Source organism: Meriones unguiculatus, chromosome 8 (assembly GCF_030254825.1).
Source record: "Meriones unguiculatus strain TT.TT164.6M chromosome 8, Bangor_MerUng_6.1, whole genome shotgun sequence".
NCBI lineage: Eukaryota > Metazoa > Chordata > Mammalia > Rodentia > Muridae > Meriones > Meriones unguiculatus.
This window is the reverse complement of record NC_083356.1, coordinates 63,629,947-63,657,154: the sequence shown is the minus strand read 5'-3', so window position 1 is coordinate 63,657,154 and position 27,208 is coordinate 63,629,947. Positions and strand designations below refer to the sequence as shown.

At 43.8% G+C, this 27,208-nt stretch overlaps 1 protein-coding gene across 2 annotated transcripts in view; it reads left to right on the top strand.

The window, feature by feature from the left end:
• Grhl2 (grainyhead like transcription factor 2) overlaps positions 1-27,208 on the top strand; it is a 123,104-nt gene that overhangs the window by 75,210 nt on the left and 20,686 nt on the right. For both annotated transcript variants that reach the window (XM_060389586.1, XM_060389585.1), the window contains exons 9-12: positions 14,216-14,374; positions 21,276-21,363; positions 21,740-21,879; positions 24,107-24,138. In XM_060389586.1, the coding sequence (XP_060245569.1) occupies positions 14,216-14,374; positions 21,276-21,363; positions 21,740-21,879; positions 24,107-24,138 (419 nt within the window). The remainder of the gene's footprint in view (positions 1-14,215; positions 14,375-21,275; positions 21,364-21,739; positions 21,880-24,106; positions 24,139-27,208) is intronic.

Genomic DNA, 27,208 nt, shown 5'->3' with positions numbered 1-27,208 from the left:
TCAAATGCCCCCTGCCTCTTCAGTGTTGCTCTCTCTTCCATAGTGATTCCAAGGTTAACCTAGTCCCTGAGTGCTAGGATGTCTGTCATGGAGACCATACAGGAGACCAGCGTGAGTGTTAGAGTGCTGCAGAATTCCTTGCACTCTTTGCCTTGTTACCATATTAGGAGACCAGCACACCACACCCTTTGTTTTGTGTTTGCGCCTTCCTACTCTAGCAAATGCTAGGATGTGGGAGGTCATCCCCTCTCCAGTCTTTAAAAAAAAAAAAAAATCCCTCTTCAGCCAATATTTTGGAAGAATCTTAATTCAGTAAAAAATATTTCTCAATAGGGATTGAGCATAGCAAAAGTCCTCCCTCTTGATTAGCTTCTTTAGGTGTACAGATTTTAGTAGGTTTATCCTATATTATATGTCTATATGAGTGCAATCCCTATCCAGAAAGGCAAAGAGGATGAACATCAGAAGAAGGAGAAAAGAGGGAACAAGTCAGGAGCCTGCCACAGAGGACCTCTGAAAGGCTCTGCCCTGTACACTATCAAAGAAGATACTGAGACTTATTGCCAACCTTTGGGCAGAGTGCAGGGAATCTTATGAAGGAAGTGGGAGACAGTAAGATTTGGAGAGGACAGGAGCTCCACAAGGAGAGCAAAAGAACCAAAAAATCTGAGCACAGAGGTCTTTCCTGAGACATACTCCAACCAAGGACCATGCATGGAGATAACCTAAGACCCCTACACAGATAATAGCCCATGGCAGTTCAGTATCCAAGTGGAGTTCCATAGTAATAGGAACAGGGACTGTCTCTGACATGAACTGATTGGCCTGCTCTTTGATCATCTCCTCCTGAGTGGGGAGCAGCCTTACCAGGCCACAGAAGAAGACAATGCAGTCACTCCTGATGAGACCTAATAGAATAGGATCAGAAGGAAGGAAAAGAAGACCTCCCCTAAGAGTGGACTTGGGGAGGGGCATGCATGCAGAGGGGGGAGGAAGGGAGGGATTGGGACTGGAGGAGGGAGGGAACCACAGGGGGATACAAAATAAATAAAGTGTAATTAATAAAGAATTAAAAAATATTTCTCCTTCACCACCACTAAAGACGAGTCTATTACATCTTTCTTTAGAAAATTTTTTGTTTACTGTCTATTATTATTATTAATGTGTCTCTCTGTGTGAGCCTGGGTGCACAGGAGTGAGGACATGCATGTAGAGCTCAGAGGACACTTTCCCGGAGTTGTATCTCTCTTTGTACCTTGCTCTGAGTCAGGGTCTCTGTCTCTGTCACCCTCCACAGTCCAGGCAGGAGGACATAAACTTCCTGTCTCAGCGTCCCATCTCTCAGGAGGACTGTGGGATTACAGACATACCAGCATCCCTAACTCCCTATCTAGGTTGTGGGAACAGGTCTCAGATTGCCAAGCTTGTGTGGCAAGTACTTTTGCCCACTAAGACATCTTGTTGGCCTATCTTTTGACAAGTTTTAAAGAAAAACCTGCCAGGCTGTGGTGGTACATGCCTTTAATCCCAGTACTGGGGAGGTAGAGGCAGACAGATATATTTATGAGTTTGAGGACATCCTGGTTTACAGAGCTAGTTCCAGGAGAGCCAGGGCTAAATGGTGAAACCCCATCTTGAAACAAACAAACAAACAAAAGCAACCTAAAATAATTCAGTAATATTAAGCTGGCATAGTCGGGTATTCTTTGCTTCCTTTGGATTTAGCGTCTCTGCCTGTCAGGGTAGAACAAGGCTTCCTGTTTGATGCTGTCTGTCCTGTTTGCCTGAATACCTTCTACTAGCTGCAATTAAGGACTTAATGTGTCCCACTCATCCCTTTATTATTAGATTACCAGTGAATGTTCTTCCAGTCTCAGGAAGAGAGTTTCAGAAACACGTCTGTATCAACAGATGTTTAGGATACAACTGGATGTACAGGGCTAAGAGATGTCATGGAGGACATTTCTTTGCATCTCAACTTCCAATTTGCATCCCAGTCCTGCAAGATTAGGTAGATGGAAGGGTGGATGCTACCCTCAGGCTCCTGTCCTACCCATCCTCATGGAAGCAAATCATCCATTACAATGAGACCCCCCCCCCCCCAAAAAAAAAGTGCTATAATTTTCCTTTTCCAATAATTGCAGAGTGCAACTTACATGGGCCCAGGAGGGAAGATGGGCATCATCAGCTTCGCCTCCTCAGCAAAGCGGATTAAATGACTCTTCCTGCTTGGCCACAGGCCCCATGTTTAACATCCTCAGCCCCACAGCAACCGGCCCCCAGAAAAGCTGGTGTGCTGTTTTAACACTTCAGAGCCCAGAGCTTTCCTTATCCTTATGCCCTGGAGCATTACTTGTTTGTATCATAAAAACCATTGTTAATCCCATTACTCAGGAGGCAGAGGCCAGGTGGATCTCTGTGGTTTGAGTCCAGCCTGGTCCACATAGTGACTTTCAGGATAGCCAGGACTACAACAGAAAAACCCTGTCTTGAAAAACCAAAAAGAACTACTACCACCAACAATAACAAAACCCCAAACCATTGACCAGAATGGACGTAGCTACTACTTCAGATATTTTGCTCTCTTCAGCTGAGTGCTTGTGTAGACTAACTTGACATAAACAATCTCTGAATGTGTGTGTACGTGCCCACTCACACATGCGTGCTCTGAATAGCCTAACATTAGTGGGTCTTTCTACTCTGTACACACTAAAGAGCAGCATTTCCCAAGACTGCAGTTCTGAGGTATTTAACTGGGTTCTTTCTACCTTTACACATTTATTCTCTATCTACTCACCTCTCTAGCTCTTTCTCTGGTATCCTGAAATTTATTTTCACATTTATGGGCTTGTGTTTTCCTTTTATACTTTTTTCCTGTCATGAATAGTAGAGACTTTTTGTTCTTTTCCTTTTGTTCAAAACCATGCAAGAGGCCCAGCATGTAACACACAAACAAAACTAAGATGGAGATTATTTTCAGAGAAGATGAAGGTATGTGCAACTTAAGCAATCAAATAAGCAAACACACTGCAAGTTGTTCTGACCTTCACACACACCCCACAGGAGAGAGAGGAGGAGGAGGAATGGAGAGAGAGAGAGAGGATTTAGAATAAAAAGTTGTCTGTAAGCTTGTACCTGTAGAAACCCATCAGGTGATTGTGGCCATGGCGTGCTGACATTTCCCCCGAGCCCTGCTTCCTTACTAGTCTACTTCTAATTAATGTTAAGTATCTGAGTTTGCTCTAATATTTAAAAGATGTCATCTAAAGCTGAGGCTGTTTTTTGAGGAGTGGTTGTTGAGATGGCTGGCTGATGACAACTGAAGATAAGAGGTCTTCATCCATCTGTAAATCTGTCTCTGAGGAAGACAAAAGCCAATGGGAAGCAGTGCCTAGCAGCACCTGTACTATAGGGCAAGTAGGCAGAGTCAGTGTGTAGAGATCTGAGGACCTGTGTCCTGTAGAGCAACTTCCCTTGTCTCTCCTCCTGTGTGCTGGTTTCTTCCTTCAGGTGCTCCTCTCTCAAGGTGCAGCTAGTGGTGAGCAAGCCCCGCCCAGTCCCTGCATATGAGCCAGGAGTGGACAGTACAGTCCCTCTGAGTTTAAGAGACAGCTTGTTAACAGAGCAGGTCTGTGATGGCAGTGACATTTCACTACAAGAAAGCAGTGAACTGGGGAGAACAGAGTTTTTTAATCTTGTACAACTTTATAGTTACTTTAAGTGAGTGAGATTATGCTAATTAAAAGCTATCCTTAAACTCAGTACCTATCATGTCTCAGCTTTGCTATTTCTTTTCTTCCTCCTCCTCTTTCATTTTTTCATTTTAATTTTTATTTGGGTGTGTGTGTTTGTATGCATTTCCCATAGAGGCCAAAAGAGGCTGTCAGATTCCCCTTGAACTGGAGTTATAGGCAGTTGTAAACTTCCAAACATGGGTGCTAGGAACCAAGTTTGGATCCTCTGGAAGAGCACTGAATGCACTTAATTGCTGAATCATTTTTCCAGCCTCATCTAGCTGTCTCTTTTCCCGTATTTCTTTTTTCATCTGAGATGTCTAACAGGTGCTGTTGTTGAGACAAGCTTTCATGTAGCAGAGGCTGGCTGTGATCTCTTGATAATCCTGCCACCATTGCCCAGTGCTGGAATTACAGGCTTGTGCACTCACACCCTGCTTTATTGGTGCTCTGTGCCAAGTACAGGGCTCTTAGAAAGCTAAACTTCTGAGTCTGGAGATGACTTAGTGGTTAAGAGCACTAGTCTTGTAGAGGACCCAAGTTCTATTTCCAGCACTCACATGGTGGCTCACAACCATCTGTGACTCCAGCTTTGAAGGGTCTGATGCTTCTAAACTCATAGAGCCTGGGCCATGCAAATGGTATACATACATACATACACACACACACCACATACACACACCACACACACACACGCAAAACACTTCTGTTCATAGAATAAAATGCATAAATCTGAAAAGTAATTTATAAAAATCTATACTTGGTAGTCATGGTGTACCTTCGTAGGGCATGCTTCTAAACAGACTCTCCCTTGAACCCTTCCTTGAACTCCTGGACACCAGAGGAAGGGACAAGATGTGCAAACATTGGTTTTTAGAATGCACAGAGAGAGCGAATGGACTGCCTAAAGGATGCCATAGTTCCGGGTGAGCAAGGTTCATAACTTTGCTGGTTCCCTACCCCACAGCATCAACAGGAAGTTGATGCCTTTTCTTAGGGAGCTTCTACGGCAGTTAAAAGATAAAGCCGTTTGTGCAGAAGTTACCGCTCACTTAGACTAAGTTAGTATTTTGCTTAACTTAGGCCGATTTTAAGCAGGTTATCTGATAGAGAATATTATAGGGCATCCCATGGTCTCAAAAGTAAAGAGAGCACTGGGAGAGGCTCCTGGGAGAGGTCTCAGAAGGATTGAGTTACACACAAGCCGAGCAGGGCAAATGGCGTTTTTATGTGTTTGCTGGGGCGTGGTGTGGGCGGAGGGAGCTTTAAAAGGGAAAGACAAACATTTGCTGGAGTCTGTGGTATTGAACTTAAACAAAGCCTTGCCTTTGTTCCTCTTTTATAAGGTAAGGGCTGACAGGAAAACTGGAGCTAATGCTTGTGAACAAGGAGTAATCTTTGGATGGCATCTCACCGAAGATATCAGTTGATCTTTTGTTAGTGTGGAGCAGCCATGGTCTCTGCCCTGCATTCTACTTACAGCTCTGAACTTCACAGCTATAAACTATTGTGTTGTGCAGAGAATTGGATTACACACTTGGATTTCATGACATAATGGTGTGTGCCTGTGTGCACAATGACTAATATTTGTTCAGCAATTACTATATATCAGGCACCCTGCTAGGCCTTTATACATATTATCCAATTATTCGTGTTTCTAAGCAGGTGACAGCTTTCATCTGAGGAGTGAGTTGAAGTTAGTAGCTTACCTCAGTAACACAGCAAATGCACAACAGAGCCAAGCAAGTCTAGGCTGAGCACAGTCCTTCCATAGTGCTGGTCTATGTTGGGAGGACTGTGAAGGGACATCTCCACTCTCACGGCCAGGGAGACAAGGGTGTATTTGAGGCAGCAGATGAGATACCAGTTTTGAGAGATGGGATTCCTGGCCAGGCACAGGTCCTGCTCTCAGAGAAGCTAAGACAGGTCTGGAACTAAGGTGAACTTCCAAGACTCTTGCCTCCACCTCCCAGCACTGGTATCACAGGCAGGAACCACTGAGGCATGGCTTTTTCTTCTCCACTTTCAGCTGGAGAAAACAACTTAAGCAGCAAATTTATGTTCCTGTGTACAGTTGTATACAAAAACCACACAGACATTCACAGTGGCATTGGTTATAAACTAAAAGCTGGAAACAGCCTAATGGGGGGAGGGGGATTTCTCATTCTATATGTAAGCATTTTTAAAGAGACACAGCTATCAGATTTCATCATTATGTGGGAAAAGTGAGAACTGGGAATATGTGTTCTCTTCTGCCCTTTGCAGAATAGGACAGAACTCACATTTGCATAGTACACTGAGGTACTTGACTGGGGAGCAAGGGCGGGAGAGTGTTTGCAGTTTTGCTTTTGGTGCCTTTTGAGTTTTGTATTGGATTGGAGCATTACAAAGTTTTTAGATCTGGGGATGTGGCTAAGTTGCTAGGCTGCTCACCTAGTATGTGCAAAGCACAGGTTTTGATCACCAGCCACACACATACCAGGGATATATGAGGCCCTATCCAGAGAGGGTGTGATGGAGAGAAAGAGAGGACAAGAAAGCAAAACGACCAAAAAGTTGACTGAATTTATACTTAAATTCCCACAACAGGGAGCTTGTCAATGTGTGAAGCAGTCACTGTTAGGCAGTGTCCAAGGCCCTCCTCATCCTAGTATGCTGCTGTGTAAGATCCAATGGGGTGGCAGAGCTGAACAGTAAAAATTGGAGATGAATGGAGTCTCTGGCCTAGACATCCCTCCTACTAAGTTCTGTGGAGAAGTAGACTTAATGATTTTTTTTTTTTTTTTTTTTTTTTTTTTGGTGAGACAGGATTTCTCTGTGTTGTTCTGGCTGTCTTGGAACTCACTATTTAGACTGGGATGTCCTTGAACTAAAAATCCCACCTTCCTCTGTGTCCCAGTGCTGGGATTAAAGGCATGCACCACCAGTCAGCCGATTTGATATTTTAAAAATAAATTTACCTTGATTTAATGTTTGTTTAATCTTTGAGGCTTATAAACTGGAGTCATCTGAGGTTGGCTTTACAAACTCCCTGAGGAAAAATCTGGCCAGGATAGGGTAGTGTCCCCCTGAAAGAGCAGGGTGGGGGGCCCCTGTGGTGCAGTAGAGCTACCTGAGCAGTGCACAGGGGTGGCCTGCTTGACTGCTCTGGCTCTGAGGAAGAACAGTTACAAAGATGAGCATCATGGAGGTTGGCTGTGGGCTGTGTGGTGGGTGGCGAGGTTGGGGAAGCTCCTTACTTTTGCTTGCATGGCTCCTTTCCGGTTGAAAAGTATGGCCTCATTTAAATACCATAGCACCGAAGTGGGGATTGTTAGAGCTTCTCAAAAGACAGGGTCTGCAAGAAGGAGGGCTGGCTGAAGGAGCTTCCTTCTGCTCCTTCCTTCCTTCCTTCCTTCCTTCCTTCCTTCCTTCCTTCCTTCCTTCCTTCCTTCCCTCCCTCTCCCCTTCTCTTTCTTTTTTTCATTCTTTCGTTCTCTCTCTCTGTTTTTGTTCAAGACTTTCACCCTGCTCTCAGCTGTAGAGAAAGCTGGCATCTTCTAACCCCCTCACTGCAGGTGACCCCACTTACCACTTGCTTTGGAGGCTGTAGCCGAAGCCTCCGGCTCCCTGGGGAGCCCTGTGCCCTTTCACTACCAGCCTGCCTGGCCCAGGTTCATCTTACATTTTTAATGTTTCTCTCACCTACTCTGGAAGGGTGTGAACCCTGCCACTCCGGAGCCCCACTGCTTTTCTCAGGTCTTACTGGGTACTGTGGCCCACATCTACTTGTCCCACTTGACCCATGCCCCAGGGCAGCTTCGGCGCTGATTCCAGGGATCTCCGCATCCCGCAGCCTTTTTTCTCACCCCTGATTCCTACAGGGAGCCTTCCCAGTTAAGTTCTTTACTTCTTTGCAAGTTCTCATAGCAAGTATGGTTTGTATTGTTCAACTAATTATGCTTGTTCCACAACACTGACTAGAACTGGGCATGAGCAGTGCTCTTGTCCCCGGAGCAGGGCCTGCTGTTAGAGAGCCTCTGTGCTTCTCATCTGTAGCCCTTCCAAGGGTGTGAGCATGTGTGGATAGGGAGGTGGTTAGCTGGACGGACAGACAGACAATCATGCTGAGTATGTTGTTGGTCTTATCGTAGCTATACTGCTACCTCAGTCACTAGGTAGGTAAATGGGCACGCAGATGTGCTGTCAGGTAGCTTCAGAGGGTATGTCCGGTCAGCAGTGACCCACTGTGTGGTCTTGACAACTTCAGCTACTCTGTCAGTCTCAGCTTCTAGGTACTATTATGAAAGCACGATTGTGCATAAAGGAAAAATGCATATTTGGAAAAAAATTATGTTTCTTAACTCATTGAGTAAATACTTGATGAGGAACCTAAGCCTGGCAGAATGAAGCTGACCTGAGACAGAGAAATGGCCTTTTGGGCTTTTGCCCTCATGGAACAGGTAACTAAACACATTAAGTTCAAAACTATTCAGTGTATGAAGAAAACAGAAAAGAGAAATGCAGTCAAGTATGCCTCTGGATGGGAAGGAGAGAAAAGTAACTCTGGCTTGTGTGTCTGAAGAGTTAGTATTGAACTGCAGTCTCAAAGGGGGAGGGGTAGTCGTCCAGTCGTCCAGTGTGGATCTGCAGAGACAGCAGACCGAAGTGCCCTGAAATGGACCAGATTTGATGTGCTCTGAAAACAACAACAGAAAACACACTGGTGGTGGAAAAACAGAAAAACCATGGCAGGGTAGAATGTGAGAGCAACTCAAATGTTCATCTGTGTATTCAGACGCACTTGTAGCATGTGTAAAAAATAAATACATTGTAAGAATGAAAGATAAAACAAAAAAAAAAGAAATACAGTAATCATATCTACAAGTGCTGTATAATCGGAGGCTTCAGGAAATCCTGAACAAAACAGCAAAGGGGCCTGAGAGCAGGTGTGGGGCTGGTCTTGCCTTGCTATCCTCACCTCTGAGCACACTGCCAGCACAGGAGGATGCTTGTCACTGCTGGGTGAGTCACAGCGTGAAGTGAGCGATAGCTCACATTTTATTATGTTCCTGCTTGGCTAGAGTTTACTCTTACTTTTTTGCCTGTTTCATTTGTCATTCCATCTGCACTCATGTGGAAGAAAAATGACAAAATGTAAGGAAGCTATCTAAAGGTCTTTAATAAGAACCAAGAACTAATCCCAGCACCTGGGAGGCAGAGGCAGAGACAGAGGCAGAGGCAGGAGGATCTCTGAGTTCAGGACAGAGAACTATCTATCTAGTGTGTTCCAGGACAGCTAGAGCCACATAGTGAGATCCTGTCTAAGGAAGGAGAAGGGGAGAAAAGAAGGAGGAGGGGTAGGAGGAGGAGAGAGGGAGAAAGGGAAAGAAGGAGGGGGAGGAGAGGGAGGAAGAAGAAAAAAGAGGAGAGAAATTGGCACCAACACACTTATTTATATAATATTTATGAAGGGAGAATGGGTTCTAGTGTTAAACTTATTTCTTGGTGCACACCCTACCTGTGGTTATTGCAATAAACCTGTGTGATTCTTTAGATGAGTTCTTTAGGATCCTGAGTATTAGGAAATACATTAATATATAAATAGCCTTTAGCCAGAAAGATAGTACAAGTACAAAATTCAATTTGTATGAAGTCAAATAAATCCATGACACTGAATCATGGTTGTGAGGATTTAGTTTTAAATCTTAAATTGCTTTCTAAATTAAATCAATTAAAGATAGGGTTGACTGTTTCTATTGGAAAGCCCAAGAAACAGTGGAAATTAACAATGAGATCATGGGTTGGCTCTGAAGCTCCCTGCTGTGTTTATTTTAATAAACTGTCTTATTTGCCTGGTGTGCAGCTGGGGTTGAGACCTCAGCAAAGTCACTTTTATGTTCGAAGCCACAAAAGGGGAATTGTCACTCACATGTAACAAGTGATTTTATTTTTAAAAAGTCACATGCTTTAGACTGCTTTTTCTGGGGAAGGTGTCTAAAAAATTACCTGCTTCACTCTGAACATGTGAGGAAATTGAAATGGTGTCTATTATTTGCCTGACTGCACAAGATTTAATTAGTCTTCCTGAAGAAGGAAAAGTGTGCTTCTAGAATTAGAGGAATCCACCTGAGGTTTGGGAAGGATGTAAGCAGAGGCCGCACAATTGTGTGTAACTCAGGGACAGGTCAGCTATGTACCAGGTATATCTGCTCTTTGCATAGCCTGAGCTCCTGTTGAAGCTAGAAATAACTTTCTGTGCTTGACATTTAGATGAACATTCAGGGGGTGAAATCATGCTTTGTCCTCAGCTCTGCAACACATTTACGTTGGGTTCTTTGTAGGTCAACTTAGGGAAAAGTTGCTCTTGTGTTTGCCTGCTGCTGGTGGAGCTGTGGGACATGGTTGGGTTTGCAAAAAGAAGCAAATGCTTATCAGCTCCTCGGCCAAGGTTTCAGTTAACAGCCTTCTGTGCCGCCCCACCCCCACTTCCGTTAAAGTTCAACCATTTGGATTTTGAGTGTGGCACAGCCAGGCTGTGATTGATGCCATCAGACCCTGAAACTGCTTTCCAGGAGGTGGCCAGGAGAAGGAAGCGCTGCTGAGCCCAGCACAGCACCCTGCATGCTGGGCTGACCTGAGAGATGCCAGCACAGAAGGCAGGCTCCTGAGGTTTACCTTTTATGGGATCAGGCTGCCTTGAGTCTGAGCCACTCTGGGCCTTCTGTGGAGACCTTTCTCTTTTAAGAGCATTAAATCTAAATATCTCCCTGTTGAACTCTATTGGCTTTTAAGGACCTTGTGTACAGGGTGATTGACTTTTATGGCTCCTCCAAGGATGACTGAGTCTATTTATTGCCAGTGAGCATCCGTTATCTCATTGGCTCTAGATGACTAGGCTACTTAAGTGGTCCTTGTAAATAGTCATGATCTGTTGCTCTAGCTCTCTTAGGTCAGACTTGGAGATGACAGACCATAATTAGCTTTTCTTCCTAGCTATCATTGACCCTCAGTGAATGACATGCAAATTAGCAAGCCAGTCATGTAGGAAATATCCACCAGAACATTGTCTTCTCTTCTACTAGGCAGACCTATAGGTGGAGTCTGGAGTGATGGTGGATTACATCAGGGAGATCTTTGTGAAATGCAGGGCCAGAATTAGGGACAACCACTAGTTCAGCAGAGTGAGCATTTTATTTGCTGATACAAAACTGCATTCTGGCCTAGATCATCCCATTGGCAGCAATAGAACAAGTCAAGTGTGCCTGGAAAAGGACGCCTCCTTCCTGACCATCACATCAGTGGTCACGTTGCTACTGTAATCTTTAAGACACCAGCACGTATCTCTTACCCCATCTCACCCCTGCCTTCTGGTTGCAGGGCACAGAGCTTGCATATTTGTGTTGCTGCAGCCTCAGGAAACTTAAGATGTTTGAAAACATTTGCTGCTTAAATGAATGTTAAATAAAATTTCTCTGTCATTTAGGGACTCTCCAAGGTAGCATTTTCTGTTACTGTGACTGTTATGGACAGAATATTTCTACGCTGGAAGTTTGGAAGATGCATCCTGCCTGCCATAGTCTTCATTACTCAGGCATTTGCATCTTCAGTTGATCTCACCCCCCGCCCCCAGGCTTCTTTAGATTCTGTGAGGCCCCTGTCAAATCTAGAGTATCTGTGGCTTATGTTTCACTAGTTTCCTCCAGGCTGAGGACTTTGTTCTGCGGGACCTCTGCTCATACCTCTCTTGTACTCGACCACTGTATGATGGTCATTGCTGAGCACTGGTTGCATTCTCCTTGAATTGTTAGCTCCTGTCTCTTTCTAAGATCCTACACCATTTAATGCATTGTGTGCTTCACTGTGTGCTTCCATGGATACTTATAGACTGAATAAATGAATGAAAAGAATGAATGAGTGAAATGAATGTGTATATTTAAAAGTATCTTTTCTTTATTTTAATAATATATAACATGATATTACAGGGTATATAAAGAGCAAAGTAGGGAAATTAAACTATGTGTTATACAGTTATTCTTTCCCTTCCTGTGCACACGCACCTATGCCTGTGTCTGTGTACAAAGCCACTAAAATTTATTGTACACCATGCCTGTAATTCCAGCTCTAGAGAGCCTTAATCAGGAGGATCACCACAAGTTTAATACTAGCCTGGGCTAAAGAGGGAGCTTCAAGTTTCAGGTGACCTTGAGCTGCCAAGGGGACCCTGTCTCAAAGACAAACAGATGGGAAAACATTTCTTTAACACAAATCCAGTGTCTCTCAGAGTACCCACACATTAGATCTCTAGACGTACAGTGAGACAGAGTACCTTTAGTATTTGTTTTCGGGTTTTGGCTAGAAAGGTGGGAGCTAGTGGCACAGCTGGCAAAGTTGTTGTAATTAACACATCATTGAAACTTGTCAAATGTCCTTAGACACCCCTGATAAGGAGGAGCTCACAGGTAAAAGGATGTGTGAAGAGGTGAAGCACTGACAATTAGATGCCTGGTGGTGTAAATTACTAAAAGTCTACAGGGTATCAAACAGATCAGCCCGGTACCTAGGAAGAACTCTGTGGCCTTCATTTTCCTTCAGGGCAACTCTAGGCACTTTCACAGAGGCACAAAGGTTTTGACATCCATCAAAAGCCCACTTTTGATGGGATAACACTTTTGAAACTTTGTGTTACACATAATAATATATGTCCCGGTCCACCCCTGTCCCTGCTACCCTTCCTCCTAGTTCTTGTCAGTGTTCTTTGCTCATTCCAATAAAAATTGCTATTACATAGTGTCTATATTAGTTTGTGTCACAATGACCAGAGCACCTGTTAGAAACAGCTTAGTGGAAGAAAGGTGTTTTGTTTTTCTTTCTTTTCCCAGAGTTTCAGAAGGTCCCAGTGCATTGTGGGTGGGAGGCATCATGGCAGGAGTGTGTGGCAGAGGCTGTTCAGATCAAGGTGGACCAGAAGGCAGAGAGCATGCCAAGAGCCAGGGGCTGGCTATATAACATAGGACCCAGAGACAGAGTTCCCAGCCAGGCCACTTCCTAAAGCTTTCATAGCCTCTAACAGCACTCATCTCTGGGGGAATTGTAGATGCAAACTATGAAAATGCCATCTTTTGGCTGTGACCCACCATTATGTAGAACAGGGTCATTTTTAGCTCATTTACACTCATCCTCTGTCTTTACCAATCCTTTACAGTGAAACTTGTTTTTTATTCTGTTAATCAAATAGAACTCTCAAAAACTGATTAGAGTTTCTGTCCTGTTGGCATCATGTCATTTCTATTGTATATTTGTTTGTTTGTTTGTTTTTTAGCTTGAAGGTTTTAAAAGTTTTTCTATTGCATTTCCTGATGCCACATGTTATAAGATGAGGATTTAGTTTGTTCAGAATCTTGCTATACTTCCCAGGTTGCACTGGTCCTCATGATCCTCCTGACTCAGCTCCCTGACTGTTGGATTACAGGTGTGTGCCACCACTTCCTGTTAACAGGAGGAGGTTTATGCTGTTATTTAATCCCTCCTGTTTCGTTTCTTGCCTTTGCCAGCTCCTCTTCTACACTAATGTGGAGTAGGTTAGCATTTAGATTTTCTTTTTCAGGGAGAGGGCTTGCAGGCACTTTAACGGGACCATTGAACATGGCAAGTATTGAGTGACATGTATGAGGCCCCTTAGCTGGTTAATGCTAGCAGAGGCTGAAGTCGGGGCTCTTGACTTGCAATCTAGTGGGATTCCTGTAAGTTCAGTTATCTAATGCTTAGTGAGTTCTTTGCTAGGCACTGTATTAGGTGCCAGGTCATATTAAATAATAAGAAATTATTCCAGACAGACCTCACGCTCCACAGTCAAGGAAGGAAGTTTTACAAAACATAACTGGGTTTCAATGCTATTCTATTAAAAAAGAAGTGTTATCTAATTATTATTATTTTTTATCCTTCAGGTCAGAGGTTAGGGAAAGTTATAACTAGAAGTGTCAACTTCTTAGATTAATTGACTAATTTAGTATGTGGGTGTGCCTGAGTGTATGTGTGCCACATGCATCCAGGAGCATATAGAAGCGAGAAGAGGGTGTCAGATCCCCTGGAACTGGAGTTACAACAGTTGTGCACCACTGTGTGGGTCCTGGAAATCAAACCCTAGTCCTCTGCAAGAGTAGCAAGTGCTCTTAACTGCTGACACATTTCTGTAGCCCCAGAAGTAGTGATTTTAATATACCAAGAAAATAACATAGTTAACTCATTTATAGTGATGTGCTTTCTAGGCAGTTATTTAAATTGTCTATTTCAAGTTCAAATATCAAAGCAAATTGTTTAGAAGTTTACAACCATATAATGTTTTGTGCATCTGGCAGGATTCTATGGGAGAGTATTGAACAGTTATCAGTTGTCCTTATAGGTTTGTGTAGGATTTTCACTTCACATGCCTGCCTGCCTCCCTCTTTGAAGGTCCTCTGCATGGCAGTTTGTGAACTTTCTTCTTTTTCTGCCTCCTTCAGATTTTCATCACAGTGAATTGCTTGAGTACAGATTTCTCCTCCCAGAAGGGCGTGAAAGGACTTCCTTTGATGATTCAGATTGACACATACAGTTACAATAACCGCAGCAATAAACCCGTCCACAGAGCGTACTGCCAGATCAAGGTCTTCTGCGACAAGGTGAGTAAAGACAAATTTGTCAGAAAGGTTCTGTTATGGCTAGATGTTCTTTTTAATGACATTTCTCCCTTGTCGCTGTTCTCGGCCAACCACAGAGACATGGCAGTCTTTTATTCTCAAGTCCTGTTAGATATTTAGGAAGTCACCAATCCACTGTCCTTTGTCTTGGCTCTTGCTGTTTTCAGCATTTTTACCATTAACTTAATGACTGGCATTGCCCTGGGGCTTAGTTCTCTCAGGCTGATAAAACAAAATACCTGAGGCTAGGTGGTGTGAGCAATAGAAATGTACTTTCTATGGAAACCTCAGCGCTATGAGTTCAGTCCCTGTGAGGGTTGTCTTCCTGGCTGCCGGTAGGCATGTTCTTTCCTTGTGCTCACATGGAAGAAAAAGAGAAGAGCTCTCCTGTGTCTTTTCACGGGACACTGTCACATCAGGGATCAGCCTCATCACCTCACCAGCGTTAAGGGCTTCACTTCAGCACATGTCGGGTGAAGTAAGGGAACCTTCAGTTTGTAGCATACTGTGCTTTGGTCCGAGCGTGCAGCTGAGATGACAGATCTGGAATATCCGCTGGGTGTAGACACTACTGTAGAACACACATTGCAATCTTGGCCATTTGTTGAGTTGCATGGGCCCTCACCTAGAACATTCAGTTCTAGAAACCTTGCCTACAAAACAAGTTCATCATTTCTTACACAGCACACAGTGCTTTCGTCTCCATGATTGCTACTATAAACTTTAACAGAATAGTTAGAATAAGAAAGCTTCAACCCTGAAGGTCAGGTACAAGAGATGGTCACAGACAGCCTGTGTGAGGTCAGCCTCTGTGAGGGCAAGTAACGGAGCCTAAGGTACTCGTTGGAAAGCACCAAGGGGCCTTCTGAGGACAGGGTTTGAGGTGGGGCTGGGGGAAAAAATTCTAAAGACCCTAGCTGGCTGGTGTGTGCAAAGGGACTGACATTGCTATGTTGTTTTGCATGAGAAGTTACAATGTAAAGCCCTGATCTAAGGGGAAAACCCTGTTCTGGGCAAAACTGGTAAGAGTAAAATCAGCTGCTGGAGTGGCAAACAGGTGGCCAGGAAAGAAAAGCACAAAAGAAAATTAAGATAGGAAGGGACACTCTCCTGGTTAGTTTTTGCCACACAGCTGGAGAGTTTTCTCGTAAGAGAAGGGCCAACCGAGAAAATTCCTCTAGCAGATTGGCATGTGTGTAAGTCTATGGAGCATTTTCTTGATTGATGGGTAATGTGGAAGGGCTTAGCTTACTAAGGGTAATGCTAGCCCTGGGCAGGAGATCCTGGGTATATAAGAAAGCAAACTGAGAAAATCTTGAAGAGCAAGCCAGTACGAGACATTTCTTCATGGTCTCTGATTCTGTTCCTGCCTCCAGGTTCCTGCCTTGAGTTTTTCTCCCTCAGTGTTGGCCTGCACCTGTAAGAGGAAGTAAGCCCTTTGCTCTCCAGGTTGCTTTTGCCGTGGTCTTTATTGTAACAATAGAAAGCACACAGAAATATCTATCTATACTCTGTATTTATATACAGAGTAGGCCATCTTATAAAACAGAAGACTAGGGGCTGTCTCAGTCCTAAAGAACACTTGCTGCTCTTGAAAAGGACTCAGATTCAGTTTCCAGTAACTGACAGCTTTACAGCCATTGGCAACTCCAGTTCCAAGGGATCTGGTACCCTCTTCTGGCCTCTGTGGGCACCAGGCACTCATGTGGTGCATGTACACTCGTGCAAACAAACTTCAAATAAAACATAAACGACAATATAACATCCCAATTCTGGTGAATATTCCTTCTCCGTAAATCTAGTAGAGAATAAACTCTAGACATGGAATGTGAAAGCACAGGTGATATGCTGATGGAGGGCACACAGTTATCTGTAAATCGGTGAGTGATGGGGGAGAGTGCAGACATGTAGCCATCAGTGTGGCCATAGGATGACTACTGAAAAGCTCAATAAACCGCAGGGAAATGGCTCGGTGGATAAGAGTACTTTTTATGTAAGCACAAGGCCCTAAATTTGAATCCTTACCACTAGTATAAAAATCTGGGCGTATTGCATATGCCTGTAACATTGGGATTGTTTCTGAGGCATGTGGGTGTCCAGCCACTCACTGTAGCTTAAATGTCAAACTTTAGGTTCAATGAGAGACCTGTCTCAAGGCAATAAGTCAGGGCATAATAGAGGAGGACATTCCAAATGCTTCTCTGGCCTCAGAACACACTGAAGGACACTTGCACACAACACACATACATACAAGTGAGGTAACAAAGACGGTGTAATCTCACTGGCTGCTTATAGGTATGCACTGGTGACTACTTCAGATTAGATGATGGAGAAGAGAAAGGAAAAGAGGCCCGTAGCTAATTCCATGCTACGCTTCGTTCTTAAAGCTACAGCAGTCTGTTTTAAATTGCCTGTTATAGCAATGAAATAGCACAGGGAGGAATGCGTCCCTGTGAGCCGAGAGAAGTGACAGCAGAGAGGAAATGGTTAAGAGAAGATAATAAAAGCCACTGGAATTGCACTGTAGGCACAGCTGTATAGCCCTTATAGAACCGAGGGACAGTTAGGTAGCCTCCAGAGCCCAGAGGCCATTTGATGCAACACTCAGTGAGTACATACACATGGGTCAAAGGCACTTGGCTGGACTCACGCAGCAGAGGAGCTGGGTCCAGACATAGATCTGTCTCAGTTCAGACTCCTTGAATCAATAGCTAACTTTATACACTGAATGTGAGAGTGACAACTGATCATTCAAAAAACCCAAAACTAAACAAACACACACACAAAACCCCAAACTTGTAGGGAGGAGAGTATTGCACTGTGGCTGTGAGCCTATGTCCTAGAGGAAAAGAGGCTTTAAGGGATAAAATGGGCTCATTATACCAGTTGTTTGCCAATTAAAAAAAAAACAAACCTATTTTCATTCAGTTATTTTTCCTTTCAGTGAGAAAGGATGAGAAGGGGAATGTGTACGTTCCCTACCTGCCCCAAAGCTTTGTTGTTGAAGTCACATGGCGGGGCCTTAGGCTAGGAAAAGGTGGTTGGAAAAACCATTTACTTGTATGGCTATGATTTTAAACATCGAAAACCCAGAATGGATCACTCTCATGTACGCTTTGCCAATAAGAAAGGTCACATTCCTAATAGTTCCTGTTTTAAATGCCCTAATGAAGCATGATGGATTGGCATTTTTTTCAAGCAGTGAGTGATGACATAGGTTTCTGTATATTGCAGTGTTAAGGAGTGGGGAATGTCAAGAAACTCACATGAAGAAGAGTCTTAGGACCTTGCGGATGGGTTAACTGTAATTGCATCAGCTGCATCAAATTTGCCCTCTTAAATGAAATGGACTTCTTCCCTAAGTGTAGAAGTAATGTTTTCTGGAAGTTTTGGCGACAAGTACTCCTAGGAAATAAAGTGATGCAAGATCTTGGTGGAGACAGATCTGTCTGTACTGAATGTGTAGTGCTTTTTTGGGTCTTACTGAAATCACAGCTTTATTTAGAAATGAGAATGACAGTTCCCCAAGAGTGTATAATGTGTTTCTAGTTCCTGAAAACTATACTGCACATATATAATTTTTTTCCAAAAATACGCTTAATTCATTTTATGATCTTGTATAAAACCCCATATGTGGTAGCCACAGCTGGAGCCTAGGTCCTCTGAACTCTGGTGAGGGTTTTCTCAAGGTGGTCCATGAATTCCTGATGAGGTTATTTGATGAACACAGTCTTTCCCAGAGGTTCCAGGATCAAGAAGCTGTAGGACTTGGAGATGGCATGAAAGGTGGCCTTGATGGAGTTGCCCAGGGTGGCAGTGCAGCCCTGTCTGATGTTGGCGGTCATTAATACTGGCCATACTTAGCAGCTTTCTGGACACAGGAGCAGAGATGATGCCAGTGCCTCTCGGTTGGGGGGGACTCAGCAGTGTGGAACCACAGCTTCCTGTCACTCTGCATGGAACAATGTGGGGCTTGCCAATCTTTTTCCCCAACTAGCCTTTCCATACAGAAAGAGTGGAAAGCTTGGCCAAGATGATAGCCCCTCGGGTTTTGATTGGCTATATCCTTGGACCACTTAATACCAGGGCCAACATAACTATTCTAGTCCCCAATAGCAACTAAAGCCTTGAACTGGGTCCTCATTGCAGCATCTACCCTGGCACGATCTTCAGAATCTCATCTTTTGGGGATGCTCTCAGGAAAAAGCTGATGGTCTAGGATTCCTTAATGGGTGGGGAGAAGAGGTAAATTGTCTCCAGGAACTCGATTTTCAAGTCCTTGACCAGGTGGCCCAGCTTGGTGACAGGGATCCACTCCATGTCTTTGGCTTTACCTCCAGAAGCCTCACAGCATCTATTATAACCTCAGTCCCCAAGGCTACTGCCAAGCCCTCTGCAGAAGCTGTTGTGGCCTCCCAAGCCTGGACCAGAGGTATTTTGCACCATCCACTGTTTGCTGTTTTCCTGAAGAGGAGGATGATATAGATAATTCTTAAACAATTCTTTCTTGGCTATTCTCAGAAATAGCACAAATAAAACCATTCTTTAAAAGTAAAATTTCTTGGGCTGTACCCATTTTTATTGGTTACTTTTCTCATGCTAAGATAAAATGCCATATGGGTCCAGAGGGTTGAGTTTATCATGGCAGGTGAGGCATAGCAGTGTGAAAGTGAGCATGAAAGTAGGAGCAGGAAGATGAGATGCAGGCATAGTGCAGAGAGAGAAAGTGGAGTGAGGTTTTAAACTCTCTTAAGCCCACCCCCAGTGATGCACTTTCTCCAATGAGCCTGCCACCTTCCCAGGCATCACCACCAACTGGGGACCAAGTGTTTGCATACCAGGCTCTGGAGAATGTTCTCATTCAGGTCATTGTACTATCTGTCTGAGTTAGCCGTCTAGCACTGGGATAAAGCCCATGACCAAAAGCAGCAGGTGGGAGAGTGGGCTTGTTTCCGTCTTATTCACATCACAGAGTGAAGGCAGGGAAGGAGCTCACAGCAGGAACCTGGAGGCAGGAACTGAGGCAGTGGTTATGGAGGAGAGCTGCTTACTGACTTGCCCTGCTCCTGCACACCCCCTCTCCCCGGCTTGCTCAGCTTGCTTTCTTAGATCCAGGAGCCTGTGCCACGGCCGACACCACTGCCAGCAGGCTGGGCCTTTTCTCATCCATCAAGAAAATGCTCCACAGGCATTTTCTCAGTTGAGATTCTCTCCTATGACCTTAGCTTGTGTCAAGTTGATCAACAAACAAACAAAACAAAACAAAAACACAACAAACTAACCAGGGCAATATTCAGCATGATGAGTGTTTTTCACATGACACTAATACTTAAAAATAACACAAAATTTGACAATGAAAAAATAATTTGTATAATTTTGGGATGTGTCTTGAGCGAACTATAATTTATAGGGGTAGATAATACATATTTGTATGGAATACTGAATTACACATAGCTTCCAACACATGGCAAAGTGCTCTGTATGCATCTAAGAAAGAATGTTGCCATTTCCCACTCCAAACTTGAAGTTGGTTTGAGCAAGGTGTTATTGGGGGCATTTAGAATTGATTTCTCTTTGTTTAAACACAAAGGCTCTACAAAAATCTGGGTTATGTTGATGAGTTTTTGTGTAGCCGTTGTATCTATATTTCTCTATGTTGTCCCTCTTGCTGTGGATTTCCATGACCTATAAGTATCAATGACACCTCAAATTTTAATGTAAAATAGCATAAGAACCGCTAGTTCTTTGGTAGTTTTTGGTATGAAAGGTGCATTGTGATTGTCTGAGTCCTATCTATGGAAAACAGCAGTGGCCCATCCTTCAAGAACTCCCTCCAAAGCCATGGTGCTCTTGCTGAACCCAAGTCCCCACTGTATCCTGGTCTTGTCTAGCTTTCTGCTCTGAGTCAGTAAGACCAGTAAGAGTCAGTGTGACCAAAAGTGTATTTGGTTTGTCTGAAGGGTGCAGGTTACTGGGTGCTTTATGTGGTGTGTGTCACTGTTTCCTAAACAGACTGCAAGGGAAGAGACTGTTAACATGGACCTAGGAAGCAGGTTTGGCTTGGTGTCCTGTGAATGTCACCTGTGTAGGGCATTGTGAATTCATGGTGTACTTGAATTCTGCTGAAGCCAGAATGGAGGAAGCTGTGCTGGATGCCTTTCTGGGATCAGGAGAGGAAAATAGGTTAAGAAATGGCCCAAAAGAAATATGAACAGCAAATGATGCTGACACCAGGGGCAGCTGATCAGGTAGTGGAGCAGGAGAAGGCCTTGAATTTGGCTAATAAGAAGTCAAATTACAAAGAACAGGAGCACAGAAGTGAGTGAATGCATGTTTCTCCTACGTAGTAGAGTGAGCACCATCTCCAAGCATACAGGGAAATATGATAATTTCATGTGCAGAGTGATCCCGCATCTTTGCGTGGCTACAAAATGCCCCCTTTATTTCTTCCTGTGATGATTTTTTGAAAAAATTCATAACCATAGGCAGAGGAAAACTTGCCCTGGGAAGTGGCACTTGCCTGAAAGCTGTCTGTGCCTAGGAGCGGACGCCATGGGCCAGTGCTTAGGCTGTTCTATTAATAGCACTGAGCTACCCAGCAGGTGACACTGGGCCAGAGAACTCAGCCTGTTCTTTCCCCATGGATTCAAAAGCCAAGTTCATGGAGTAGGCATGAGACAGGAAGAGGCAGCAATCCGATGAGCTGGCCTTACAGGTCAGAATGTAGCATGAAGATCTGTGAGTGTTCTCATTTCGCTGAGGCAGGAGGCTTCCTGGCTTCCTCTTCCCATCTTCATGCTGTGTGTGAGAGAGAGAAAGAAAATGAGAATATTCTTTTATGCTCTGAAAACATACCTTGCTTGGTCTCTGTTTTCCCCATCAGGGAGCAGAAAGAAAAATCCGAGATGAAGAGAGAAAGCAGAATAGGAAGAAAGGGAAGGGCCAGGCCTCCCAAACCCAGTGCAACAACTGTAAGTCAACCCCTCCCCAATGCTGATTGTAGCCAGCAGGGTCCTTTGAAGAGACAGAAGAAGCTGGCTACAGGGGAAGGTACGAAGGCTCCAGGTGTGGCCTGCTTTGCCCCTACAGTGCAGACAGGGGCAGCGTTGATATGGAAAGCAAACAGAAGTCCTCCGCGGTACACACAGGACAGCTAGAAGTGGAGGAGCCTTCCACCCTCATTGTACTTCCCAGAATCCCACGCTCTTTTTGTTTATTTGGGCCTGGGGAAGGGCATTTGAAGCATAATCTAGGCTGCTGGGAAAGCTTTGGGGGAGGATCATGGACTTGGCTGACAGTGTTCATGTGTGCATAGCCCTGTTCTGTGGTTGTTGTGGTTTCGTGCAGCCTCTGACGGGAAGCTGGCCGCCATACCTTTACAGAAGAAAAGTGACATCACGTACTTCAAAACCATGCCTGACCTGCACTCGCAGCCCGTGCTCTTCATACCAGATGTTCACTTTGCCAACCTGCAGAGGACTGGACAGGTACTACTTTTGCTCACAGCCTCCTACTGCCCTCCTCAGGGTGTGCTGGTGTGTACGCAGAACAGGCCACAAAAATAAACTCAAGCAGCAGGGGAATGGCAACACAAAAAGTAGGTTTTTACAGAAAACATTGTCTTGGGAGGAAATACTGGCATGCTAAGGCAAAGAAAGGTGTGAGCTGTTATTAGAACATTGTTGACAACAGGACAGGAGAAAGCTCCTCATCTGCCTGTTCAAGTTGTGGTGTCTGTGAAGCAGACTCGGTCAGTGCACATATCGCCACCTAGTGGTGAGAGGTAAAACTTTCATACATTTCATACATACATTTGCCCAGAGGAGAGAATCTTGTCAACAATTTTTTCCTTAGCAAATTAGTAGTTCTCATTGAGTGGATAAATCATTAGTCATCTGAAGGAAAAAGAGTGTTAGATCTTCCTTCAAAAACACAATAGCCAAGTCCTATGGTTATATCTACAAATGAAATGAAGGATTGGAAATCAAATAAATATTCAATAATTAAATCATTATGACAGCTTAGTTTTGTGGAAGATTATGCAGACACTGAAATTTAATGATGAAAACTATGCATCCACAGGAGAATTAATTATTATTTTGTTCAATAAAAACTAAAAGTAGGGTACTGGTGTGCTGGGTCTAACACTCCAGTGCTGACGGAGCTGAACTGGAGCTTGCTCAGGGTTTTTCCTGTGCTAACTGAAGACTGGTCCTCTATAAGGGAAGGTTTACAGAGTTCTCTGGTGATGCTGATGTTATTTCCTTTACTCTTTAAGGTTACTTCTCCCAAGGGAGAAATGAAAACTGGAGAAGAAAGAAAAGATGTTTCTTAGCATCAGCCCGAGTTTGTTTTGGCCATACTAATTGGGACTTTAATTTTGCCTCGTTTTGTTTTCTTTTGAATCCAGAATCCTTAGCTGAAAGGATTGTTTTGAGGAATAGGAGCATTATGACAAACTCAAGTCTCCTCTCATTCTAAGTGCTGGGACTTGACATCAGCCTGATTTCTCAATCTTGCAGCTTCTCCTTTTTCTGGAGAATGTTTTATATAGTGACAAGGCAGCTGTACAACCAGAGAATCATGGTGTGTGGGGGAGTTGCATGTGTGCATATGCATGAATGTGTATGTTTATTTGTTTCTCGGTTCATGATATAATATGATAATAAATATATTCATACTTTTTGCATGGAGTACATTTCTACTAAAATTCATTTTAACATTTCTATCTTGTCTTATTACATAGGAACCAATATATAAGAGGAAAGAATGAATATATGAATATTGTATCTTGTCCAGAAAAGACAGCCAGCAAGGCTGTGTGTGTGAGAGAGAGCTGGTTGCCTGCATGTGCCACCACTGTCTGGCACTGTCTGCAGGATGCTTCAGTTTCTCTAATTCTGATTGTGCTTGCCACTGCTCGTTCCTAATGACACTTGTCCTTGGAGATCTTCCTTTTGCCACATGACCTTTAGAGCATGAAGAGAGTTAATGAATGAAAAACTGAAATAAAAAGAGGAGGATGTGACTACCCTTAAAGTGTGGAGATTTTTATTGTATATGTAAAGGACAAAGCAGGCAGAGGGAGTCCAGGCTGAACATGGCCAGCTGACTAAACGGGTGAGGAGAGAGAAGTAAGAGAGAAGCCAAGAGCTGCCACCAGGTTCAAGAGGCAAAGAAAGCCAAAATGGCTGAGTTACATGCTGTTGGAACAGGAAGTCCAGCCAAGAGAGGAGTGTAGGGGAGGGGTTGGGGTGAGGTATGCTGAGAGGAGCCACAGGTCCTGAGGGATGCTGGCCCGATTTGATATGTGAAATAGGCATCCCAGTTAAATATTTGTCCACCAGTTTCTTTGCTGACAGTTTACCCTTACATTTCTGTGGTGATGGGAAACCAGGGTAAGCCAGACCCCTTTGACGAACAAACACGCGGGAGCCAGCACAGCCTTTCTAAAGAATGTGTTTAGATCTTACCAACAGATTTTCTTATTGTCAGGAGCAACATTTGGCAGAGAGCCAGAGTAACCTGATCAGATGAGACCAGCTTAAGCTAGAAATAGTCACATTTCTGAATTTACTTTATAAAATCTAACACACACACCACTGCTAATCAAATGTATCTTTTTTCCTCTTCACAGATAGTTTGTACAGTCAGACAACTCATTCAGATTTCTGTTTTATCCTGTCTGACATGAGCCTCTTGTTTTCCCCACAGGTGTATTACAACACAGATGACGAACGAGAAGGGTAAGAGCAGTCGTTCATTCTAAGCACATAATGTTTGTTTGTGGGGTGGCAATGCACCTTCCCGGCCTGGGCCGCCCTGGGCAGGAGATGGGACCTTCCCATGTGCTGTGACCTAGAACAGAAAGAGGGGCAACAGGTGGTCACCTTTTCCTGCAAGCCCATCTTCTGTGCCTTCCCTTTCTCCCTGTGATCTGCCTTTGACTAAATGGTAATTTTACAAATGTGGCCCATCCCTTCTAGTGCACTATTTGTTGAAATCTTTCTGATAGCTCTTGCTTCCCATCGTTTCATCTCAGCACAAGATCTGGTTGAGAGTGTAAAAGCCTTTCCTGCTTTCAAAACTGCCCGAGACACAAACAGCTCCTGAAGCCTTACTCAAGGTGTTGAATGGGGCCTGAGTAGGTTGAGAACCTGTTCACTGCCCTGTGGGTTTGGGGTAGGAAGTTGTCTTCTGTATCTTCCAGATGTGTCTCTCTGGCCCCATCTTTGCAGAGAATATATGCCCACCTATAAATGTTTAGGGGCAGCTAACTCTTCAGTGTAGTTTCTTTCCTTAACTCATTTTATATACTCAGAAGCTTGCAGGTATGAAAGGGCTGTTTTAAGGTCACGAGATGACTCTTTTAGGCCACAGTAACGTTGGTAGCATATTCTCACGGGGTAGGTGTTGAGCTGCCTTCTATTTGAATATTGCCAGTGACGAATGCTCTCTGCATATGAGGAAGCTCATTATATTATTTCTAAGAGCTGGGTGGTTTCAGCTTTTAGAGTTTAAAGGAGGAAAACTGTACTTTGGCTTATTCTTTTGGAACAACATAGGGCAGAGGCAGGGGCAGATGCCAGAGCTGTTCCTCTGTGGCCTCTGCCAGCTAGAGAATGTCATTTAGGCTTCCAGTCTCTTGAATGACACTGCCTCTGGTTAATTAATTCTTTTTGGAAACATCCTGACAAACATACCCAAGAGTGTGTTTTACAAATCTTCTTAGGGTCTCTCATTTCATATTGGTTAACAGTTGAGATTATCATAGCACGTTCTCTCTGATAACAGTGTTCAACTTCTGTCCATTCACTCCTGCTCTGCTCTCTGGATAAGCCTTTTCCACCCTCAACATTCAAACTTCTATTCTTCCCTGAAACTGTTCTTAGTTAAAATATAATTTTATCTTTTAATATCTTAATTTCTCTCATGGGAGACTACTAAATTTATACAACAACAGCAAAAAAGGAGCATTTTTCCTCTGTGTAGGTTTGTGTACCAGTTGCATGCCTATTGCCCATGAAGGCCAGAAAATGGCATTGAATCCCTGGAACTGGAGTTACAGAAGATTATGAACTGTGCTATGGATGCTGGGAATTAAACCCAGGTCCTCTGGAAGAGCAGCCAGTGCTTTTAACCTCATAGTTCTCCAGCCTGACCACTAAGTTGGTTTTGTTTTGTTTTTATTTGCTTTTGTTTTCTGAATACATGTGTTTAGAACCTCCTGAATTGCAGGTTATGTTGGGAACTCTCTTATAAGCTGAATGCTATATCTTTCTCTTAAAGCAGGCTAAAACCATATTCATTCCTTAATACGTATTTTATGCTTATTGTTTGCATTAGTTGTGTATATCTAACATCCCAAGATAAATTTCCTACAAACCATAGTCAAACTTTCCCATTCCTGTGTAAGACACTTCATAATTGGTGAAGGGAGTATAGCTGATATTGCTGGCTTTATTCCTGCAGCAGAAGTTTTCAAGTGACAGACCAAGGGCCAGATCTTCTTTTGGTGGGGGTGGGGGTGGGCAGGGTCTCAGTCTGTAGCCCTAGCTGCCTGGAACACACCATGTAGGCCAGGCTGGCCTTGAGCTCACAGCGATCTTCCTCCTGAGTGCTGGAATTAAAGGTGTGTACGCCACACAGCCTCAATCACCCATTTTGAATGGTCTACAGACTAAGATGGTTTTCAGTAGTTTAAAAACCTCCAGTGAAGACTGGCATTACATGATCAGTGATATGAAGTACACCCGAGCCTCTGCAAGGAATGTTTTTCTGGAACACAGCTGTATTAGTTCCTTCATGTGTTCTCTATGGTTTCTTTGGTGATACAGCAGCAGAATTGAGTGTTACAGTAAGAATCTGAAAAACCTTTGTTGCTGGGCCCTTTTCAGACAAAGTTTGCCACCTTCCATCTCAGAGGAAGACAATCTCAAAGGAATTAAATTAAATAACCCTCAGGCTGCTTAGGACTGGAACTTGTCCAGGACCAAATCTCTAAAATCAGTTGTAAATCCTTTAAGTATTGATTAGAAAGACAAGCATAGTGGCTCATGCCTCTAGTCCCAGAAATCAGGGATCTGAGGCAGGAGGATCAAACGTTTTGGCTAGCCCAGTCTGTCTAGAAAATAAAAACTCCCATTTCAAAAACAGAAATGGGTAGTTTGTTCTTTTTATCTTGGGACAGAAATAATCAAATTTCAGTTGGTTGGAACAAACAAGTGATTAGACCTATGAATTCTAATCTTTAAATCACATATTTTATAAAGAGACAGCATGGCGTCATGAAAAGAATGTTGGCTTGAGCTCAGGAAGCCAAGTCCATCCTCTGGACTGTTGTTTATCCACATGAAGCCTCATCCAGCCTTCCTGTCCCTAACCTCCATGTCCTCAGGTCTATACTGAGGGTGCTGTAGAAGGCTCTCTCTCTTACATCCCCAGCATTTGGCATTTTGCTTAGTGGTATTCCTGAGATAAAGTTCACAGGGAGTGTTATAAAGGGGAACTTTAGGAGAGTGTGAAGTGATTGTGCAGACCCATCAGCCTGTCTTTTGCAAGCTAAGTGGCCAGTGACCTACCTGTAACTCCACTGGTTTCTCCATAAGAATTGCCTGTGTTGTTGCGTAGTCATCCATTCCAAGGACAACCATGTCCTGTACTTCCATACATCTCTGATTGAGCAATGTGGGCAGGTTTTAGTGCCTCTGTGTTAATGCATGCTGGGTCCTTGGCTATTGCTATATGTTAAAGTAATAGCACTCCCTGGATACCTTGGCTAGGTTCTGAATGCTTTTATGTGTATTCTTTTCATAA